The sequence below is a fragment of the Ovis aries genome, chromosome 19, assembly GCF_016772045.2.
Source record: "Ovis aries strain OAR_USU_Benz2616 breed Rambouillet chromosome 19, ARS-UI_Ramb_v3.0, whole genome shotgun sequence".
Lineage (NCBI taxonomy): Eukaryota > Metazoa > Chordata > Mammalia > Artiodactyla > Bovidae > Ovis > Ovis aries.
In genome coordinates this window covers 7,856,164-7,876,125 of record NC_056072.1, presented here as the reverse complement: position 1 = coordinate 7,876,125, position 19,962 = coordinate 7,856,164, and the positions used below count along the sequence as shown (strand labels likewise).

Here is a 19,962-nt window from a genome sequence, read left to right as displayed (position 1 = left end):
TTGACTTTTTCCACTTGCGTTCTTATTTAAAGATTAATTTTCCTAAGTACACAATTAGATTTACAGTTCTTTCTTTTAAAACTTTGAGGATATTAATATATTCTCTGGCTCCCACTGTTGCTTTGGAGAAGTCTGTTGTTCCATTCGAGGTAATCTCTTCTTTCTCTGGTGACTGACTCTTTGGTGTTATGCAGTTACACCACAGAGTTCTAGGTGTGGGTTTGTTTTTAATTATCTTGCTTGGGTTATGTTGTGCATCCTGACTCTATAGATTCCTGGTTTCCATGAATCTTGAAAGTTCACAGCCATCATCTTTTTGTGAACATTTCCATTCTCTCTCTCTGAGGCACTCCGGTTAGGTAGAGATTAGAACTTCTCATGCTGACCTCCATGTCTTTTCATGTACTTCCGTTTCCCTGTTTCTCTCTGCCACATTCTGAGTAGTTTATTCAGGTGTATCTTCTAGTTCTCTAAATATTTCTTTTGTTTAATCTTTCAGTCAAAGTTGGTTTTGTTTTGTTTTAATTTAAATAGTTGTACTACTGCATTTTCCTCCCCCCCAAATTATCTGTTTATTCCTGCTATCTTTTATTGATTGACATCTTTGTGATTCTAGCCATATTATTTCTTTAAGCATTATACCCTCATCTATTAATATTCTGTAGTCTGTACCTAGACAGTTCTCATATCTACACTTCTAAAATTCTGTTCTTTGTTCCCTGTGACTTAATTCATAATGGTTTGCCCTCTTGTGTACAGTCATCCCCCAGTACCTGTGAGCATCGGTTCCAGGACCCACCACGAATACCCAAGTCATCAGATACTCAGGTCCCCTAGTCAGTCCTCCCTGTTTGCAGTTCTACACCCATGGATTCAGCAAACCATACATCATGTAGTACTGCGTTATTTATCTTAAAAATCCTGGGTAATTCCTTTCTGGTTCAGTGGTTAGGACTTTATGCTTTCACTGCCAGGGGTCCGAGTTCAATCCCTGGTTGGGAAACTAAGATCCTGCATGCCGTGCAGCCAAAAAAAAAAAGTAAATAAAACAAAGTGTAGACCTCAGTATTTTTAAAAAACTAAATAAATTCTAAAAAACTATATGTAAGTGGACCCGTGCAGTTTAATTCTGTTTTGTTCAAGGATTCAATATATTTGAACTTTGATTGTCTGTTCATTGCTTGAACTTGGTCCTTCAATTGAATTGGTCCTTCAGGTCCAAATTGGAGGTTCTAGAAGCTTTCCTCAGAGGAAGTTTATTTATGCTACACACTAGAGAATCACCAGATAGGGACCCCTTCAGCCTGTCCTAGGTCTTGTCTCAACTAGAATTCTGTTACTCCTCTCCACCTCTTTTCCTGGGAAGTTCACTTTTCAATAGGGAAAGCTGCAAAATTGTATTACAAAATGAGAAGTTGTCAGCAGTGAAAGCAGCTTTTATAGCTCTCTGTGCAGTCTGCTGCAGTTTGCCCTCTGACCACAGTAATTCACATGTCTCCCACATACAAAACGGTACTCGTGGACATTTCCCAAAAGTCTCATCCTAATTATACCATCAGGCTTACAGTCCATCATCTTGTGATCTGCACCAGGTCCAGATGCGTGTGAGCCTCTGGGTGGCTCCTCTCCATCCTAGGGCCTCTGAGCTAAAAAGACATCTACTTACCCCCCACACAGTCAACATATAATGGTGGTACCAGCATGGAAAAACCATAATCGACACTCTTACTTTAAAAAGGGGAGGAACAGGAACGTCCTAATAGTCACTGATTTGTAGCATTTTGAAATCCTACAGGAGTCTGCTGTCAGTTTCCCTTACTTCAGGCGTCATGAATGTTCCATCAGGAAGGTTTCGTTCTCTCTTTGGGTATGTTTCTCTAAACCATTGTTTTCCTCTGTTGTTGGTTGCGCCCTGGACCCTCAGCTCTGCCCCCCAAAGTCTTTTCTTCTTTTGCCTATAAGTGTCTTGTGTTTTCAGCTGAGTATCTTTTTCAGCCTACTTCCCTTAGAAAGTTGAGGGTCCAGAAAGCTCTTCTGTCTTTTCATAGCACTCTTCAAAAGCATCATTGGTTGTTTCATTAGTGTAATTTTCTCTTGAAAAATTATGGATGTTTTATGAAGTTTATCAAGGTTCATGCCATACTTCCTTCCATGTTGTTTTTCCTGCATTTATCTTTGTCTTCAGTGCCAGTCGCTTCATTGTAGCGTGGGAGGAGCCTTCCTCTTTCCACCTCTGAGACTTTGCTCTCCTTGCTCCTGTATCTAAAGCATACTACTTTACCCTTGGCTTCATTCACCTTTGTATCCTTAGTAGTTAAGGACTGGCAAGAATGGAGTTTTCTCTTTATACTTGAACCTCTGGAAGTAGTATTTGAGGATTTCTGAGAGTGCCTGCTCTAGCCAGTCTGGCACACGAGAAGCCGTGCTATCTCCTGAATGACAGTACCCCCTAATCGGCCTTCCCCTCCCTGTGCCTCCCAGTGCAAGTGATTACCAGCTTAGAGTAGATTCTGGAGCAGGGATCAGCAAACTATAGTACACAGGCCAAGTCCAGCCAACTGTCTGTCTTTATTTCACCCATGAGCTAAGAATGTTTTCTACATCTTTAAATGACTAGTAATATTCAGAAGAAGAAGAATATTGTATGACATGTGAAAACTATATCAAATTCAAATTGCAGTAGTCCGCAAGTAAAGCTTTATTGGAATACAGCCTTGTTCACTATTTACATATTGTCTGTGGCTGCTTTTAGGCTTTAATGGCAGAGTTGAGAAATTGCAACAGAAACCACATGGCCCCCAGAGTCTAAAATATTTACTCTCTAGTCCTTTACAGAAAAAAATTACTGACCTCTGTTTTAAAGTGGTTAGGCAACTGTGCAGGCTTCAAACAGTTGGTAAAGAATCTGCCTACAATGCAGGAGACCTGGGTTCAATTCCCAGGTCGGGAAGATCCCCTGGAGAAGGCAATGGCACCCTACTCCAGTATTCTTGCCTGGAGAATTCCATGGACAGAGGAGCCTGGCGGGCTACAGTCCATGGGGTCACAAGAGTCGGACACGACTGAGCGACTAAACCACCATCACCACCACCAGACAGCTGGGCAGAGCTCTTCTGTTCTGTTTCAGGTCATTAACATCCTCTGGTGTCATTGTTAACCCAGTTACATTTGAAAGAGCTTCAGGCAGTTTGGAAGCCAGCTTTGCTTATCCCTTCAGCCCAACCTTTACCTGTGCTCCTGCTTTCAAACTTAATTTGTCTAAATACGTCTCCTTGTTGTGCATGCCCGTTCTCCTTTTCTTGCAGTAATATTTGACATGAAAGCCCATTACTCTTTTTCACTTTCTTCTGTGTATTTATTTCCTTGCTGGTGCTAAAGGGATTTTGTAGTATGTTTAGGTGAACTTTTTAAAGTTGTATCAGAAGATGGAATGTTGAATGTGAAATGAAACAATTGATTCAACAGTTTATTTCCTATGCAGAGAGATCCTTTTCCTATAATACTTTGTAGGCCAAACACTCAAATTGAAGGTGAGGAAAAACATTAGGCAAACTAGGTTTATAAAAAGGTGTCCTTATAAGACATGTGAGGTGTAAGAAAGGTTAGAATGCAGAACTCAGTATGGCCTCTGTCTTCACACTGTGAGCAGCACTTCTGCTTAACCACAGCGATTCTCAGAAGTAAGTAAGGTACATTAGGGTCAAGTATTCAAACTATGTAAGTCCTTACCAAATTTGGTAATATTCATGTCCAGGTTTAGAGGCCTGTCATATCTGAGATAGTCCTAAGGCTGATTTGTCTCTGTATCTCTGTAGGACTTCTTTTTTAAAATTTATGTCTTTGGCTGCACCGGGTCTTAATTGCAGCTCATGGGATCTTCTGGCTGTAGCATGTGAACTCTTCCTTACAGCATGTGGGATCTAGTTCCCTGACCAGGGGTCGAACCTGGGCTCCCTGCATTGGGAGCACAGAGACTTAGCTACTGGACCACCAGGGAATTCCCTCTTCTGTAGGACTTCTAAAAGCCATTTAATTTCTGCCTCCCCCCTCTATTCTCCACTAGCTTATTTGACCCTACTCTATAGAAGACAGAATTTACTGCATCATCAAGACATTATGATTGGAATAAATTGTGACTTTGAAACTTAGACTTTCCTATGTATGTCTTTAGTCATTGGCACTGGCCTTATCGGGGTTTAGTCAGGTTCTCTGCATTCCCTTGAGGCCTTTGGCGCTGTTGTGGCTGGCGGGCTGATATGTGGGCATTAGCATTCTGTTTTACATATGACACTTGAGTAAATTGCATATACAGTGTAATGACTCTTCATACTGAGCTCCCCCTTCACATTTCCATTTGTCTGTAGAACTTTCTGCTTGCCATTCTTGAGCACACTGAGGATAACTGGCTCTGCTGTGGTGTTTCTGTGCAGGTCTCCTGTACCAGTTGGGATGTATACTGTCCAGGAGTCAGATATTGTTTCTCAGGCCTCCCTACTGGTTGCTCATTTGCTCTTAATATTGTAACAAAGTATTTTGCAAGAAATGGTATTAACATATAAAGGAACAAAATATATTAATAATTGTGGAAAGAAAGTTGTTATGAAAACTGTGTTGAATGTTTAGGAACTACTGGATAAGGTGGTTATTCAGTTGCCCAGTTGTGACTCTTTGCAATCCCACGGCTGCAGCGCAGCAGGCTTCTCTGTCCTTCACCATCTCCTGGAGTTTGCTGAAACTCATGTCCATTGAGTTGGTGATGCCATCAAACCATCTCATCCTCTGTCGTCCTCTTCTCTTCCTGCCTTCAGTCTTTCCCAGCATCAGGGTCGTTTCTAATGAGTTGGCTGTTTGCATCAGGTGGCCAAAGTATCGGAGCTTTAGCTTCAGTGTCAGTCCTTCCAATGAATATTCAGGGTTGATCTCCTTTAGGATTGACTGGTTTGATCTCCTTGCACTCCAGGTAATTCTCAAGAGTCTTCTCCAACACCACAGTTCAAAAGCATCAATTCTTGAGTGCTCAGCCTTCTTTATGGTCCAACTTTCACATCCGTACATGACTGCTGGAAAAATGATAGCTTTGACTAGATGGACCTTTGTCTGCAAACTAATGTCTGCTTTTTAATACACTGTCTAGGTTTGTCATAGCTTTCCTTCCAAGGAGCAAACATCTTTTAATTTCATGGCTGCAATCACTGTCTGCAGTGATTTTGGAGCCCAAAAAAATAAAGTCTATCACTGTTTCCATTGTTTCCCCATCTATTTGCCATGAAGTGATGGGACTAGATGCCATAATCTTCATTTTTTGAATGTTGACTTTTAAGCCAGCTTTTTCGCTCTCCTCTTTCACCTTCATCAAGAGGCTCTTTAGTTCCTCTTCACTTTCTGTCATTAAGGTGGTATCATCTACATATCTGAGGTTATTGATATTTCTCCCAGCAATCTTGATTCTAGCTTGTGATTCATCCAGCCTGGCATTTGGCATGATGTACTCTGCATAGAAGTTAAATGAGCAGGGTTACAATATACAGCCTTGACATACTCCATTCCCAATTTGGAACCAGTCTGTTTTTCCATGTCCAGTTCTAACTTCGCTTCTTGACCTGCATACAGATTTCTCAGAAAGGTGGTCTGGTATTCCCATCTCTTGAGTTTTTCACAGTTTGTTGTGATCCACAGCATCTAGCATAGTCAAGGAAGCAGAAGTAGATGTTTTTCTGGCATTCTCTTGCTTTTTCTATGATCCAGTGGATGTTGGCAATTTGAATGCTGGTTCTTCTGCCTTTTCTAAATCCAATTTGGACATCTGGAAGTTCTCGGTTCACATGCTGTTGAAGCCTAGCTTGAAGGATTTTGAACCTTACCTTGCTATGTGAACCTTACCATGTGAAATGAGTGCAATTGAACGGTAGTTTCAACATTGTTTGGCCTTGCCCTTGTTTGGAATTGACATGAAAACATCTTTTCCAGTCCTGTGGCCACTGCTGAGTTTTCTAAATTTGCTGGCATACTGAGTACAACACTTTAACAGTAGAGTCTTTTAGGATTTCAAGTAGCTCAGCTATAACATCCGCTAGCTTTGGTCGTTGTCAAGGCCCACTTGACTTTATACTCCAGAATGTCTGGCTATACATGACTTATCACACCATCTTGGTTATTCACGTCATTAAAATCTTTTTTGTGTAGTTCCTTTGTGTATGCTTGCCACCTGATCTTAATATCTTCTGCTTCTGTTTGATCCATACCATTTCTGTCCTTTATTTTATCCATTTTTGCATGAAATGTTCCCTTGGTGTCTCTGATTTTCTTGAAGAGATCTCTAGTCTTTCCCATTCTATTGTTTTCCTCTATTTCTTTGCATTGATCACTGAGGAAGACTTTCCTCTCTCCCCTTGCTATTCTTTGGAACTCTGCATTCCGATGGATGTATCTTTCCTTTTTTCCTTTGCCTTTAGCTTCTCTTTTCTCAGGTATTTGTAAGGCCTCCTCAGACAACCATGTTGCCTTTTTGCATTTCTTTTTGGGTTAATTAGAGGCTTTTAAGTAAGTACTGCCTATTGCATTTACTTTTTGATTGTGCATGTATAATAAGAGAGCTCTATGTATGTTTGCAGTTGATTTGAAGACCCTCATTTTTCCACATCTGCTTCCCTGGCCCCTGCAGCACACATGGATCCTCTGTCTCACTTACTTGCCATCGATAGTGACATTGTTGCTTAAACTGTTCCTCTTTTTAATGTTTATCCTTTTACCTGTATTTCTTGTGTCCTTGCTGTTTCATTGAACGAAGGGTGAGAGGGTTTGTATAGTTTGGATTCTATTACCAACCTTGTCTAGTATCTTATAGAGAGTTAACTACTACTAAGTACCTTCTCTTTTCTTAGAAGTTGAAGAGTTTTCAACGTCTTCTTGTAAAATGGAATGTCTCAAAATTATGCCTTTTTCACATCAAAAGAGTTAATTTTTTCATGGCATTATGGTGCTAAAATGCTTAAGGGTAAACTTAAAAAAAATTTTTTTTTCTATTTAATTATCAGGTGCTTCTAAGGAAGGAGGTGCCGGAGCAGTTGATGAGGATGATTTTATAAAAGCTTTTACAGATGTCCCTTCTGTTCAGGTAAGGGTACCAGTAATGTGGCATTCCCCATGCATATTCCCTGTTATAATCACTTGTTTTTGTCCCTTTTTTCAAATCCTTTTTTTCCTGAGTTGACTGCATAAATAAAATACTTGACTTACTATTATCAAATTATTATTTATTGGTACAGTTGGATGTTCAAGTAATTTTTCAGTGAGGCTGAGATATAATTAAATCCATACCGTTGAGTCATATTACATTATAGTGTCTCAGTATATCCACTATTTTTTTTTAAAGGTGCTTGTGAACAGTGTTCTTTCATTTTTTTCCCCCTATCTTTTTGTCTGCTTCATCTATTTCTCCTTTATAGCTGCACCCTTCTTTATTTGACTGTTGAATATTTGAGATTTCTTAAGGGTTTAGTTTTAGGCCTCTCTTCTTACTCTCCATTTTCTTACTAAGTCACTTCCTTCAAATCTATGGCTTTAGTTCCTGCCTTCACATAGATAATGCTTAGGTTTTTATCTCTAAGCCAGACGTCTCTTTATTGTGAAAGCAATTTTTCCACCTGTTGTTTCTTTGGCATCTCTGAGGCATCTCAGGTTCAACCTGTGCACAGCTGGATTCATGATCTTCTCCTTTCAATGTACTCTTCCAGTGTTTCGTGTGGAAACCATTACTTAAACAGGTACAAGAGTCAGACACCTAGGAATTATTCCTGCTGATCCCTAACTTAGCAGGGAAAGCAGGAGGGAGAAAGGCTCAGACACTCCAGTGGTCCTTCTCTAACTGAATGTTACCTGGTCCCCCTCTGACCTCTTCTGCCTTGTCTCATGCCTTGCTCCCCTTCGCACTCTTGTTTCTGGCAAGTTTTTGTTTCCTTTTAAGTAAAAGGGGAATTTAATGGCTGATAAAAGTGAAAAACATAAACAGGGCCGTTTTGAGGTGTCCGTGTGTGCCACTCAGATGGCATCCAGAACCCTGTTCTTTGTGAGGCCTTATTTCTGGATCCTTCTACGTTGGCTTCCCATGTGGTCAGCAATATGGCTGCAGCTGTTCGAGCCTCAGACCCTCACTACAGTCTGTCTCTTTTCCTGGTTGACCATGTACAACTTGTATTTCATTCTAATCAAACTGATTTGGGTCACATGTCCACCTCTGAACCTTGACTGTGATGTAGAGAAATCCTATGTGCTGACTGACTTAGGCCTGGGTCCCTGGCTCCTTGCCTGGTTTCCTTTGCGCTCTTTACTACTGTACTTGGCCTTCTTTCAGGGCCTGGCACGTGCTGTTCACTGATCTCTGTTTGTCTGATGATATCTGCCTCAGTTCATGTTTCACTTTCCTCACTAGTTCACTTCCCTCTTACATGTTCACTTTCATGACAGTGCTAATTCTCCTTGGTGGTACTTTCTGTTTGTAATTTCATATTTTATATCATTTGATTAATTCTTTTCCCTCCCGACTAGATTATATGCTGCTGGGGCAAAAGCCATGCTTGGTTTTTGCTAACCAGTGTCCTTCATGCCTAGAACGTTGCATCTTTGTTGTGAGGACACTTGCTAAGTGAGTGAAAGGTGCCTGGCAGTCAGCTCTGGGGGAGAGGGAGCGCCTCTCCTGGCTGCTGTCGAGCATGGACTCAGTTCAGCTCAGTCGCTCAGTCGTGGCCGACTCTTTGCGACCCCGTGCACCGCAGCACGCCAGGCTTCCCTGTCCGTCACCAACTCCTGGAGTTCACTCAAGCTCACGTCCATTGAGTTGGTGAGCCATCCGACCATTTCATCCTCTGTCGTCTCCTTCTCTTCCTGCCTTCAATCTTTCCCAGCATCAGAGTCTTTTCCAGTGAGTCAGTTGTTCACATCAGGTGACCAAAGTATTGGAGTTTCAGCTTCCGCATCAGTCCTTCCAGTGAATATTCAGGACTGATTTCCTTTAGGATTGACTGGTTGGATCTCCTTGCAGTCCAAGGGACTCTCAAGAGTCTTTTCCAACACCACAGTTCAAAAGCATCAATTCTCTGGTGCTCAGCTTTCTTTATAGTCCAACTCTCACATCCATACATGACTACTGGAAAAACCATAGCCTTGACTGGACGGACCTTTGTTGGCAAAGTAATGTCTCTGCTTTTTAATATGCTGTCTAGGTTGGTCATAACTTTTCTTCCAAGGAGTAAGCGTCTTTTAATTTCATGGCTGCAGTCACCATCTGCAGTGATCTGGGGGCCCAGAAAAATAAAGTCAACCACTGTTTCTACTGTTTCCCCGTCTGTTTGCCATGAAGTGATAGGACTGGATGCTGCGATCTTAGTTTTCTGAATGTTAAGCTTTAAGCTAACTTTTTCACTCTCTATGAATGCAATAGATTTGTTATATGCCTGAAGTCATTTTGAGGAATCATTCCTATTTTTACTAATCTGTAGGATATTTGTATTTTGTTTTTAAATGACAAAGCGTTTTAAGAGTATATTTGAAGTTACTTATGAGTGGAGAAAATACCCTTACCTACGTAACTGGTAAGGAAGATAAAGCATTTTATTTTATTATTGTTTGTAATGTATTTCCATTCTTCATTTTAAAAATGGTGCCAAAATGGGAAAAATACTGTTACTTAAATGATTATTTTAAACATCAGGGCATCATTTTGTTGTGGCAAGAAATAGTAATGTTATCATTTTGCATCTTTTCTTTAAGATCTATTCTAGTCGAGAACTTGAAGAAACGTTAAATAAAATCAGGGAAATTTTGTCAGATGACAAACATGACTGGGATCAGCGTGCCAATGCAGTAAGTGTTCAATTTTTTATTTTCTTCTCTCTCTATTTTTCCCCCCAGTGTTCTTTTTCAAAAACTTGGAAATTTAGTAGTAGTACTGTCTGGTATTTGCTTGGGAAATAGAGTCTGATAAGTAGTATTTCACTCTGGAAAACAAATTGAGATAATAGGCCTTTCTCAGGGTGCATTTTTTTCTGTTTCGCTGTTCGGGAAGAGTCTTTCTTATCCATTTGTTAGTGTCTCCACCTGTGTTTCTTGTTGAGCTTCACTGATGGCCCAGTGCCGTGGCTTTCCTTTGGGTTACATAGTTGTGGAGTAAAGGGAATTCCTGGGCACTTTTGGTAGGAATCTAGGGATTCCTAGGGATGGCATTAAATCTGTAGATTGCTTTCACAGTATGGCCATTTAACAGTGTTCATTCTTCCAGTGCAAGAGCACAGGATAGCTTTTCATTTCTTTGGTTCGTCTGCGGTTTCCTTTATCAGTGTATTATGTTTCCCACTGAATGTCTTTTACCAGCTTGGTCAGGTTTATTCCTAGGTGTGTGTGTATGTAATACACATATGTAATGAAAGTGTTAGTCCCTCAGTTGTATCCAGTTCTTTGTAACCCCATGGACTGTAGCCTGCCAGGCATCTCTGCCCATGGAATTCTTCTGGCAAGAGTACTGGAGTTGGTTGCCATTGCCTTCTCCAGGGGATCTTCCTGACCCAGGGATCAAACACAGGCAGATCCTTTCCTGTCTGAGCCACCATGGATGTGATTTTTAAAGTTTTTTTTTACTTTCTGATACTTCATTGTTAGTATAAAGAGAGGCAACAGGTTTCTGTATGCAACGGATCTTGTATCCTGCTGCTTTGCTGAATCCATTTAGTGGTTGTAATTGTTTTAGTGTGGCATCTGTAGGGTTTTCTATAAAATCATGCTGCTTGCATGTGATGGCAATTTTACCTCTTCCCTTCCAATTTGGATACCTTTTATTTCTTTTTCTTGTCTGATTCCTGTTACTAAGAGTTCTAATAAATACTGTGTTGAACAGAAGTGGCAGAGTGGGCATCCTTGTCTTGTTTCAGATTTTAATGGCAGTGTTTCCTGCTTTTTACCATTGAGTGTTGAGTTTGGGTTTGTCATAAACCATTGGCTGTGAGTTTTTCATAAATAGCTTTTATTGAGATATGTTGAGATATGTTTCTTTTATACCCACTTTGGTAAGAGTCTTTATCATAAATGGTTGTTGAATTTTGTCAGATGTTTTTTCTGCATCTGTTGAGATGATCCTGTGATTTCTTTTGTTGATGTGCTCTGTCGCATTGCTTGATTTGCAGATGTTGAACCGTCCTTGTGACCCTGGGATGAATCCAGCTTGATCAAGGTGTATGACCCTTTTCATATGTGATTGGATTGTTAGCTAATATTTTATTGAGGATTGTTTCATTTGTATTCATCAAAGATATTGCCCTGTACTTTCGTTTTTTGGTAGCGTCTTTGGTTTTGATAGTAGGGTGATGGTGGCTTCATAGAATTACTTTGGGAAGGTTCCCTCTACTTTAGTCTTTGGAAGAATTTTTCTTTTTGTTTTATTTATTTATTTGACTGCACCAAGTCTTAGTTGTGACATGGGGACTCTTTTAGCTGTGACATGTGGGATCTAGTTGCCTGACCAGGGATTGAACTCAGGCCCTCTGCATTGGGAGTGCAGCATCTCAGCCATTCCAGTAGGGAAGTCCCTCTTTTTGAAAGAGTTTGAGAAGGTTTGGTATAAGTTCTCTTTTGTATGTCTGATAGAATTCCTCAGTGAACCATCTTGTCATGGACTTCCATTTGCAGGGAGCTTTTTTAAATTGCAGATTCTGTAAACTTTTCATGATCAGTGATCAGAGTGTTCAGATTACCTGTGAATTCTTCATTCAGTTTTGGTGGGCGGTATGTTTCTAGAAAGTAAGATGGACTTGTTCTGTTTCGTGCTGTATCAACAAGATTGCAATAAACATCTTTGCATGTATTTATAACAGTGGTATTTTTATTTTTGTAGGTTAAATTTTTATAAATGAGGTTGATGGGTAAAGAATAGATACAGTTTTATTTCAGTAGATGTTGCCAAAATATTTCGAACAAAGATATTAGTCATTCATGATCTACTTAACAGTAAGAATATCTGTTTTCTGTCTGGTACTGGGTGTTACTGAATCTTAACTTTTGCCCAGCTAATGAAGGAAAATGGTGTGTCTTTGTTGTAATTTGCATTTGCTTATCGCTAGTAAGGTTGAGCTTATTTCCTTGTATTTATTTTAGCCAATGAAATATTTGGTTGTCTTTTTTTTACTTCATTGCCATTCCTTGTGCATTGTACTGTTGTGTTACAGATAATTGTTTCCTATCATATGGTGATTTTTTTAGTTAATCTCATTTAGATGCCTCCTGATTTCTGCTTACGATAGTTTCCCTTCCTTATATATACTTAAGGCTATATAATATTTTTTCAACTATTTTTTTAATATTCACAATATTTTATTTTTATACTTTCCATCTTTAGTTCATCTTTTTTAACTTTTAAAGATATTGGGAGAAAGGCATTGAAACATGTATAATATCATATAAGAAACGAATCGCCAGTCCAGGTTCGATGCAGGATACAGGATGCTTGGGGCTGGTACACTGGGATGACCCAGAGGGATGGTACGGGTAGGGAGGTGGGAAGAGGGTTCAGGATGGGGAACATGTGTACACCCGTGGCAGATTCGTGTTGATGTATGGCAAAACCAATACAATATTGTAAAGTAATTAGCCTCCAATTAAACTAAACAAATTTAAATTTAAAAAAATAATTCAGAAAAGCTCAGATATTAATTTGCTGCTGTTGCTAAGTCACTTCAGTCGTGTTCGACTCTGTGACCCCATAGATGGCAGCCCACCAGGCTCCCCTATCCCTGGGATTCTCCAGGCAACAACACTGGAGTGGGTTGCATTTCCTTCTCCAGTGCATGAAAGTGAAGTCGCTTAGCTGTGTCCGACTCGTAGCTACTCCATGGATTGCAGCCCACCAGGCTCCTCCCTCCATGGGATTTTCCAGGCAAGACGGGAGTGGGTTGCCATTGCCTTTTCCGAAATTAATATGAGATTCTACATAATAATGGATATTATTTAGGTAAACTTTTAACTTCCATGTCACCTAAGTGTGTCTTTTGTCACAATTTTAAATAGACTCCCTTAAAACTTTAAGATTTATTTATATACTCAAACATTATATATGTCTATTATACATATAACTAAATCTGTAATGTTCTTTTCCAGAAAGCTGTTTTGTTTGTTTCTTCACATGTTTATTTATGTTTAATGCTGTTAAAATGTCTGAATATAGTTATAAAATCTAATGAAAACTTAAAAAATTTTATTCAAATAATGTTTAGGAAGTTGTTTATTTTTTCATACTGCTTTACTTTTTAATGTCAGTAATGAAAACTTTCTTTATTTCAGCTAAAGAAAATTCGATCATTGCTTGTTGCTGGAGCTGCACAATATGATTGCTTTTTCCAGCATTTACGCTTGTTGGATGGAGCACTTAAACTTTCAGCTAAGGATCTTAGATCCCAAGTGGTTAGAGAAGCTTGCATTACTGTAGCGTAAGTATACTCTTTTTGTGATAAGTATTATTTATGAATTAATTTCGGGCTCATTGATTGAATTGCTCATTCAGTAAAGCACTAGTAGGATAACCCCCCTAAAGCATGATCCAAAAATCATATGCATAAGGATTAAATTTGTGTGATTTTGAAAAAAAAATCTTTCTTAATAGTACTTTATACCAACTTTGAAATGTGTTTTTGTGTCACAAGTCTACTGGTAGATTTTTGGCCACTGACTCTGTGAGTGTAAGAAAAAAATGAATAGGTCTCTTCTTATGTAACGTTCTCTTTGCTAATTTGGATAGTAAGCTTTTTTTCTGACATTTTAGCAATTGTCCTCGAATTGTAACATCCATCATTAACTTATCAAAGTCTAAACCTTATTCAGTATGTTTATATTTTTCTACAATTTAAGGATGGTGGAACGCTTGAACTCCTTTTACTGCTGCTCCTGACCGAAAAAAAAAAATTTGTTGTATATATTGTTGTATAAGCCTTCCTTTGGAGAGAGGGAACACTTAGATACATACTATTAGTATTTATAATCTGGATCATATTAGATGTCCTAGTCAGAACAGAAAAAAATAAACTAAAAAACTCAGGAAATGAAAACTATGAGGATTGCTAGAAAAGGAACAAAACTGCCCTTATTAACAGATGATATAATTATCCATGCAGAAAAAGATAGGAATTAATAAAAGAGTATAATTAAGGGACCATGTAGCGTGGTTGCTAGATACAAGTCAATATACCAAAATAATTGAGTATCTCTTGATAGCAAAACAAAACAAAAATCTGCAAATCATAACCTTGAAAAATACTTCATGATGAGAATTCCGCTTCTTGCCATGATGCAATAACTGGTATAGGATTAGAAAACTGGAGAAAATGTATAAGACAGCTGTGTACAGATAATAGACAGCAGACAGAGCAGGACTGTAATTCTTGAAACAAATCAGTTGAACAGTACCATCGGCACAGTTTTGACCTGGATGCATTTCTGAACCAGGGAGGGGGAGGGAGAACCCAGGCAGAGCAAAACAGTCTTACTGAGTTGAAGAAGAAACAAGAGAAGAGATGGGAGGTTCTGAAAGCTGAAGTGGCTCAACTTTTCAGTGCAGAATACTGGGGAGAAGAGAGCTACACAGAAAAAGAGCTATAGAAGTCTGCATAGGTGATCCATGAGTCTAGTTGAATACTAATCTGTGCATGTGAAAGGTACAACTCCGTGGGGGCAGGAAAGACCTACTGCTGGAAGCCAACTTGCATGGGCTCGGACAGGTACAAGTTTTGAGGAGCCAGACTGGAGAGACCTTGTCAAACCCCCAGGGCATGCATTTGAGACCCCAGAAAGGCCGTGGTGTAGGAAACGTACTGCTCAGGCTACTCTGGAAGCTGAGTACTCTCAGGCTACCCCTCCTAACAAGCTGGGAAAGATGAGGCTACTTGCAAAGGACCTCACCTGCTCACCAGAACAGAAGGCTCACACTTTAAAGGAAGACAGTAACATCAGGGCACAGGTGGCCTCCCCTGCTTCTCATTTGAGTTTCACAAGGGAAAACTGGATGTGTAACTGAACACTAGTAAATAGGTCTGAGTACTGCTGTGAATCAGGAATCTGATATTTTGGAGCTAACTGTATTCTAAAAAGGTATAACTATATAGAAATTAACCATTTCTGCACCTTGTCAGAAATGTATTTACAGCATTCTTCCTAAGTGTTTTACCCAAAGTCAGACTAAACCATATTAAATTAATTAGGCTGGATTAGTTGTTTAACTGCAAATTTGGAAAGAGAAGACACATTTGTTCAGAGTCACCCAACTAACTAGTGCATCTGTGCACGCTAAGTCACTTCAGTCATATCTAACTCTGTGTGATCCTGTGGACTGTAGCCTGCCACGCTCCTCTGTTTATGGGATTCTCCAGGCAAGAATACTAGAGTGGGTTGCCATGCCCTCCTCCAGAGGATTTTCCCTACCTAGAGATCAAACCTATGTCCCTTATGTCTCCTGCGTTGGCTGGCAGGTTCTTCACCACTGGTGCCACCTGGGAAGCAATCAATGTATGTGTGTTAGTTGCTCAGTTGTGTCCAACTCCTTGTGACCCCCTGGACTGTAGCTCACCAGGCTCCTCTGTTCATGGAATTTTCCCCAGGCAAGAATACTGGAACGGGTTGCCATTTCCTTCTTCAGAGGAACTTCCCAACCCAGGGACTGAACCTGGGTATCCTGCATTGCAGGCAGATTCTTTACCATCTGTTTACCAGGGAAGCTGGTAACCAGTGTATGGTAGAGTTCTATTTTCAATCAAGAATTCTGAAATCCTATGCCAAAAATGTCAGGAAGTATTTGTGACTGAAATAGTAGTGGTACCATTAATACAAATAGCAGAATACTGATTTGGGTAAGATTTTACTTGTTTGTACAATATGTTGAATATAAGATTGATACTGGGGCATTAGAATGAAAATAAAGACTAAACATCAGGACAGTCAGAGCTGAGTGTTTTACCTGTCATGTTAATGCTTAAATTCTGAGATCAGATGGCTTCTCTGTTGCAGAGAGATGCTTAAAATGCCAAAATTCAACTGTGCACTAGACTGTAAAAGGTCGGGGAAAAGAAAGAAAAATGTAATATCTGCACTTCCCTTTCTCTCTTTTGTTTTTCTGCCATTTTAGAACTGGTTAAAATAAAGATTTTAAGTTAATTTAGTAAAAGAATATTTTAAAATTATATGGTCCTACCTATATTTAATGTTAAACTATTTTTCTAACACAACATTTTTTGTCTTCCTTTATAGCCATCTTTCAACAGTTTTGGGAAACAAGTTTGATCATGGCGCTGAAGCCATTGTACCTACACTTTTTAATCTCGTCCCCAACAGTGCGAAAGTCATGGCGACTTCTGGATGTGCAGCAATCAGATTCATAATTCGGGTAGGTTCTTTTCCTTTCTTTTTTTTTTCCTGTCTTCCTCTGTATGTCTGCCTATCCATTTGTCTGTCTCTGTCTCTCTCTTTCAATGTACTTAAATAAATCATTGGAATTTTTTTTAAACGCCAAGAAAAAAATTACTTTTGAATAATTTTTCTGATAATAAAAGGAATACAAAAAAAAAGGAATACACAGGTATTAATGAAATTTAAATAGTAAAGAGGATTGCAAAGTAAGATGCTGTATACAGAATAGGCACAATATGCATGTGCATGTGTGAGAATGTGTGTGTAAATAGTGTTACAGGTCAGTTCAGTTCAGTCACACAGTCATGTCCGACTCTTTGCGACCCCATGATTCGCAGCATGCCAGGCCTCCCTGTCCATCACCAACTCCTGGAGTTCACCAAGACTCATGTGCATCGAGTCAGTGATGCCATCCAGCCATCTCATCCTCTGTCGTCCACTTCTCCTCCTGCCACCAATCCCTCCCAGCATCAGAGTCTTTTCCAATGAGTCAACTCTTCTCATGAGGTGGCCAAAGTATTGGAGTTTCAGCCTCAACATCAGTCCTTCCAGTGAACACCCAGGACTGATCTCCTTTAGGATGGACTGGTTGGATCTCCTTGCAGTCCAAGGGACTCTCAAGAGTCTTCTCTAACACCACAGTTCAGAAGCATCAATTCTTCGGTGCTCAGCTTTCTTCACAGTCCAACTCTCACTTCCATACATGACCACTGGAAAAACCGTAGCCTTGACTAGATGGACCTTTGTTGGCAAAGTAATATCACTACTTTTGAATATACTATCTAGGTTGGTCATAACTTTCCTTCCAAGGAGTAAGCGTCTTTTAATTTCATGGCTGCAATCACCATCTGCAGTGATTTTGGAGGGCCCCCCCCCCCAAAATAAAGTCTGACACTGTCAGATACCATGATCTTAGTTTTCTGAATGTTGAGCTTTAAGCCAACTTTTTCACTCTCCTCTTTCACTTTCATCAGGAGGCTTTTTAGGTCATCTTCACTTGCTGCCATAAGGGTGGTGTCATCTGCATATCTGAGGTTATTGATATTTCTCCCGGCAATGTTGATTCCAGCTTGTGTTTCTTCCAGTCCAGCGTTTCTCATGATGTACTCTGCATAGAAGTTAAATAAGCAGGGTGACAACATGCAGCCTTGACGTATTCCTTTTCCTATTTGGAACCAATCTGTTGTTCCATGTCCAGTTCTAACTGTTGCTTCCTGACCTGCATATAGGTTTCTCAAGAGGCAGGTCAGGTGGTCTGTATTCCCATCTCTTTCAGAATTTTCCACGGTTTGTTGTGATTCACACAGTCAAAGGCTTTGGCATAGTCGATGAAGCAGAAGTAGATGTTTTTCTGGAACTCTCTTGCTTTTTTGATGATCCAACAGATGTTGGCAATTTGATCTCTGGTTCCTCTGCCTTTGCTAAAACCAGCTTGAACATCTGGAAGTTCACGGTTCACGTATTGCTGAAGCCTGGTTGGAGAATTTTGAGCATTACTTTACTAGCATGTGAGATGAGTGCAATTGTATGGTAGTTTGAACATTCTTTGGCATTGCGTTTCTTTGGGATTGGAATGAAAACTGACCTTTTCCAGTCCTGTGGCCACTGCTGAGTTTTCCACATTTGCTGGCATATTGAGTGCAGCACTTTCACAGCATCATCTTTCAGGATTTGAAACAGCTCAACTGGAATTCCATCACCTCCACTAGCTTTGTGTGTAGTGATGCTTTCTAAGGCCCACTTGACTTCATATTCCAGGATGTCTGGCCCTAGGTGAGTGATCACACCATCGTGATTATCTGGGTCGTGAAGATCTTTTTTGTTCAGTTCTTCTGTGTATTCTTGCCACCTCTTCTTAATATCTTCTGCTTCTGCAGTAACAGGCAAATGTTAAACAGTAAAAATGTTACAAGCAGTGGTAAAAGATGACAACAAATTCTTAGTATTTCTCATCATCTACCTCTTAAAGGTGGCAGAAGAAGAGTTAAAAATGTAAAACTTCCCCACTTAAATCTTTAAATTTTGCTCTTCTACAACTCACCACTCTAGCCATTCAGGATGTACTTTTCCAAACCTCTGTTTTGTGCCTCTACAAACTATATTTGCTACAAAATGTAAGTGTAGCATTTATATTTTATATATATGTAAAAATAATGTTTTTTTTACTCTTGCTTTTTAAACTTCATGTACTCAAGCAGCTTCCCTTGTTTAATTCTTTTTGATGTCTAAGTCAGTTCTTAGTTAAAGGGCATAATATTAAGCTGTCCTCACCATATTTCTCCATGAAGTTTGTGAAATTCTTTTTCTCCTTCCTTTACCTACACTGTGTATTATTAGTATCTTAATGGTTTTAAAATTTAATAATTGAAGAATATTATTTCATATTCTACTTTGCATTTCTTGGATTATTAGAAAATATTAGGTGTTTTTTTCCTCTAATAGTTTTTCTAAGGATTGCCAATTTATATTCTGTGCATTTTTCCTCACTTTTTTTCTATGCTATTAGAACAGTTGGTCTTCCTTATCCATGGGTTCTGCATCTGTGGATTCAACCAACCTCAAATCAGAAATATTTGCGGGGCAAAGAATTATAGTGCATTTCAAGAAGCAAAACTTGAATTGCCTTCTACTGGCATCTGTTTCTGTAACATTTATAATAATTACAACTATGTATGTATCATTTACTTTATATTAACTAATTAAGTAATCTAGAGATGACAAAGTATACAGGAAAAAAAATGTATAGGTTTTATGCAAATACTGTACCATTGTATGTAAGGGATTTGTATATCCCCCAATTTTGGTATCCTCACAGGGTCCCAGAACCATCCCCGTGGACACTGCAGGACAACTGTATATTAATTTTACTTGTAAATATTTTCTACCAGTTTGTCATTTCTTCATATATTGTTTAAGCTACACTTGATATGTAGAGAAATTTGAAATTTTTTTGTTTTGAGACAATGCTATTTTTGTGGGTTTTGTTATATAAACTTAAAACAACCTTCCCCATTTCTCAGTTATAAAAATATTCAGTTTTGAACCTTTTATGATTTTGTTTCTTAGGTTGAGATCAACTTAATTTTATTTTTGTGTAAAATATGGAGATCTGACTTTGTTTTCCCCCAGATACAAAACCAGTTGACCCCACAGCGTATAGTAGATTATAGTTCAGTCTTTTCTTAAACTACCACTCTCTTCTTATAGTAAATTTCCGTAAATACACGGGTCTGTTTTTTAAATGCCTTTCCAGTTTCTTTGATCAATTTTTCCTCTCTTGGTAAATTATATCTCTTTCTAATGCTGCTGTATCAGGTGTCTTTTAGCATTAAAATCTAGTGCCTGTGAAGAAATCTATGAATCTGTCTTGGAAAATGTCCCTTTTCTTTCTGTTTTAATATTTTTGTAAGCTTCACTAAATCTGGCACCTTCGTAACAGTGTTCAAAACTGGTGGAAATTATTGAAATCTTTATTTTTTTCTCTGAGTTTAATAGGAGTGCTTTAAATATGACCTCTGAGATGAGTTTTTA

General features: G+C 39.1%; 1 protein-coding gene across 50 annotated transcripts in view; it reads left to right on the top strand.

Moving 5' to 3' along the window:
- CLASP2 (cytoplasmic linker associated protein 2) overlaps positions 1-19,962 on the top strand; it is a 180,004-nt gene that overhangs the window by 65,154 nt on the left and 94,888 nt on the right. For all 50 annotated transcript variants that reach the window (XM_060402732.1, XM_060402731.1, XM_060402745.1 and 47 more), the window contains 4 exons: positions 7,035-7,114; positions 9,766-9,858; positions 13,321-13,466; positions 16,273-16,408. In XM_060402732.1, coding sequence (XP_060258715.1) covers positions 7,035-7,114; positions 9,766-9,858; positions 13,321-13,466; positions 16,273-16,408 — 455 coding nt within the window. The remainder of the gene's footprint in view (positions 1-7,034; positions 7,115-9,765; positions 9,859-13,320; positions 13,467-16,272; positions 16,409-19,962) is intronic.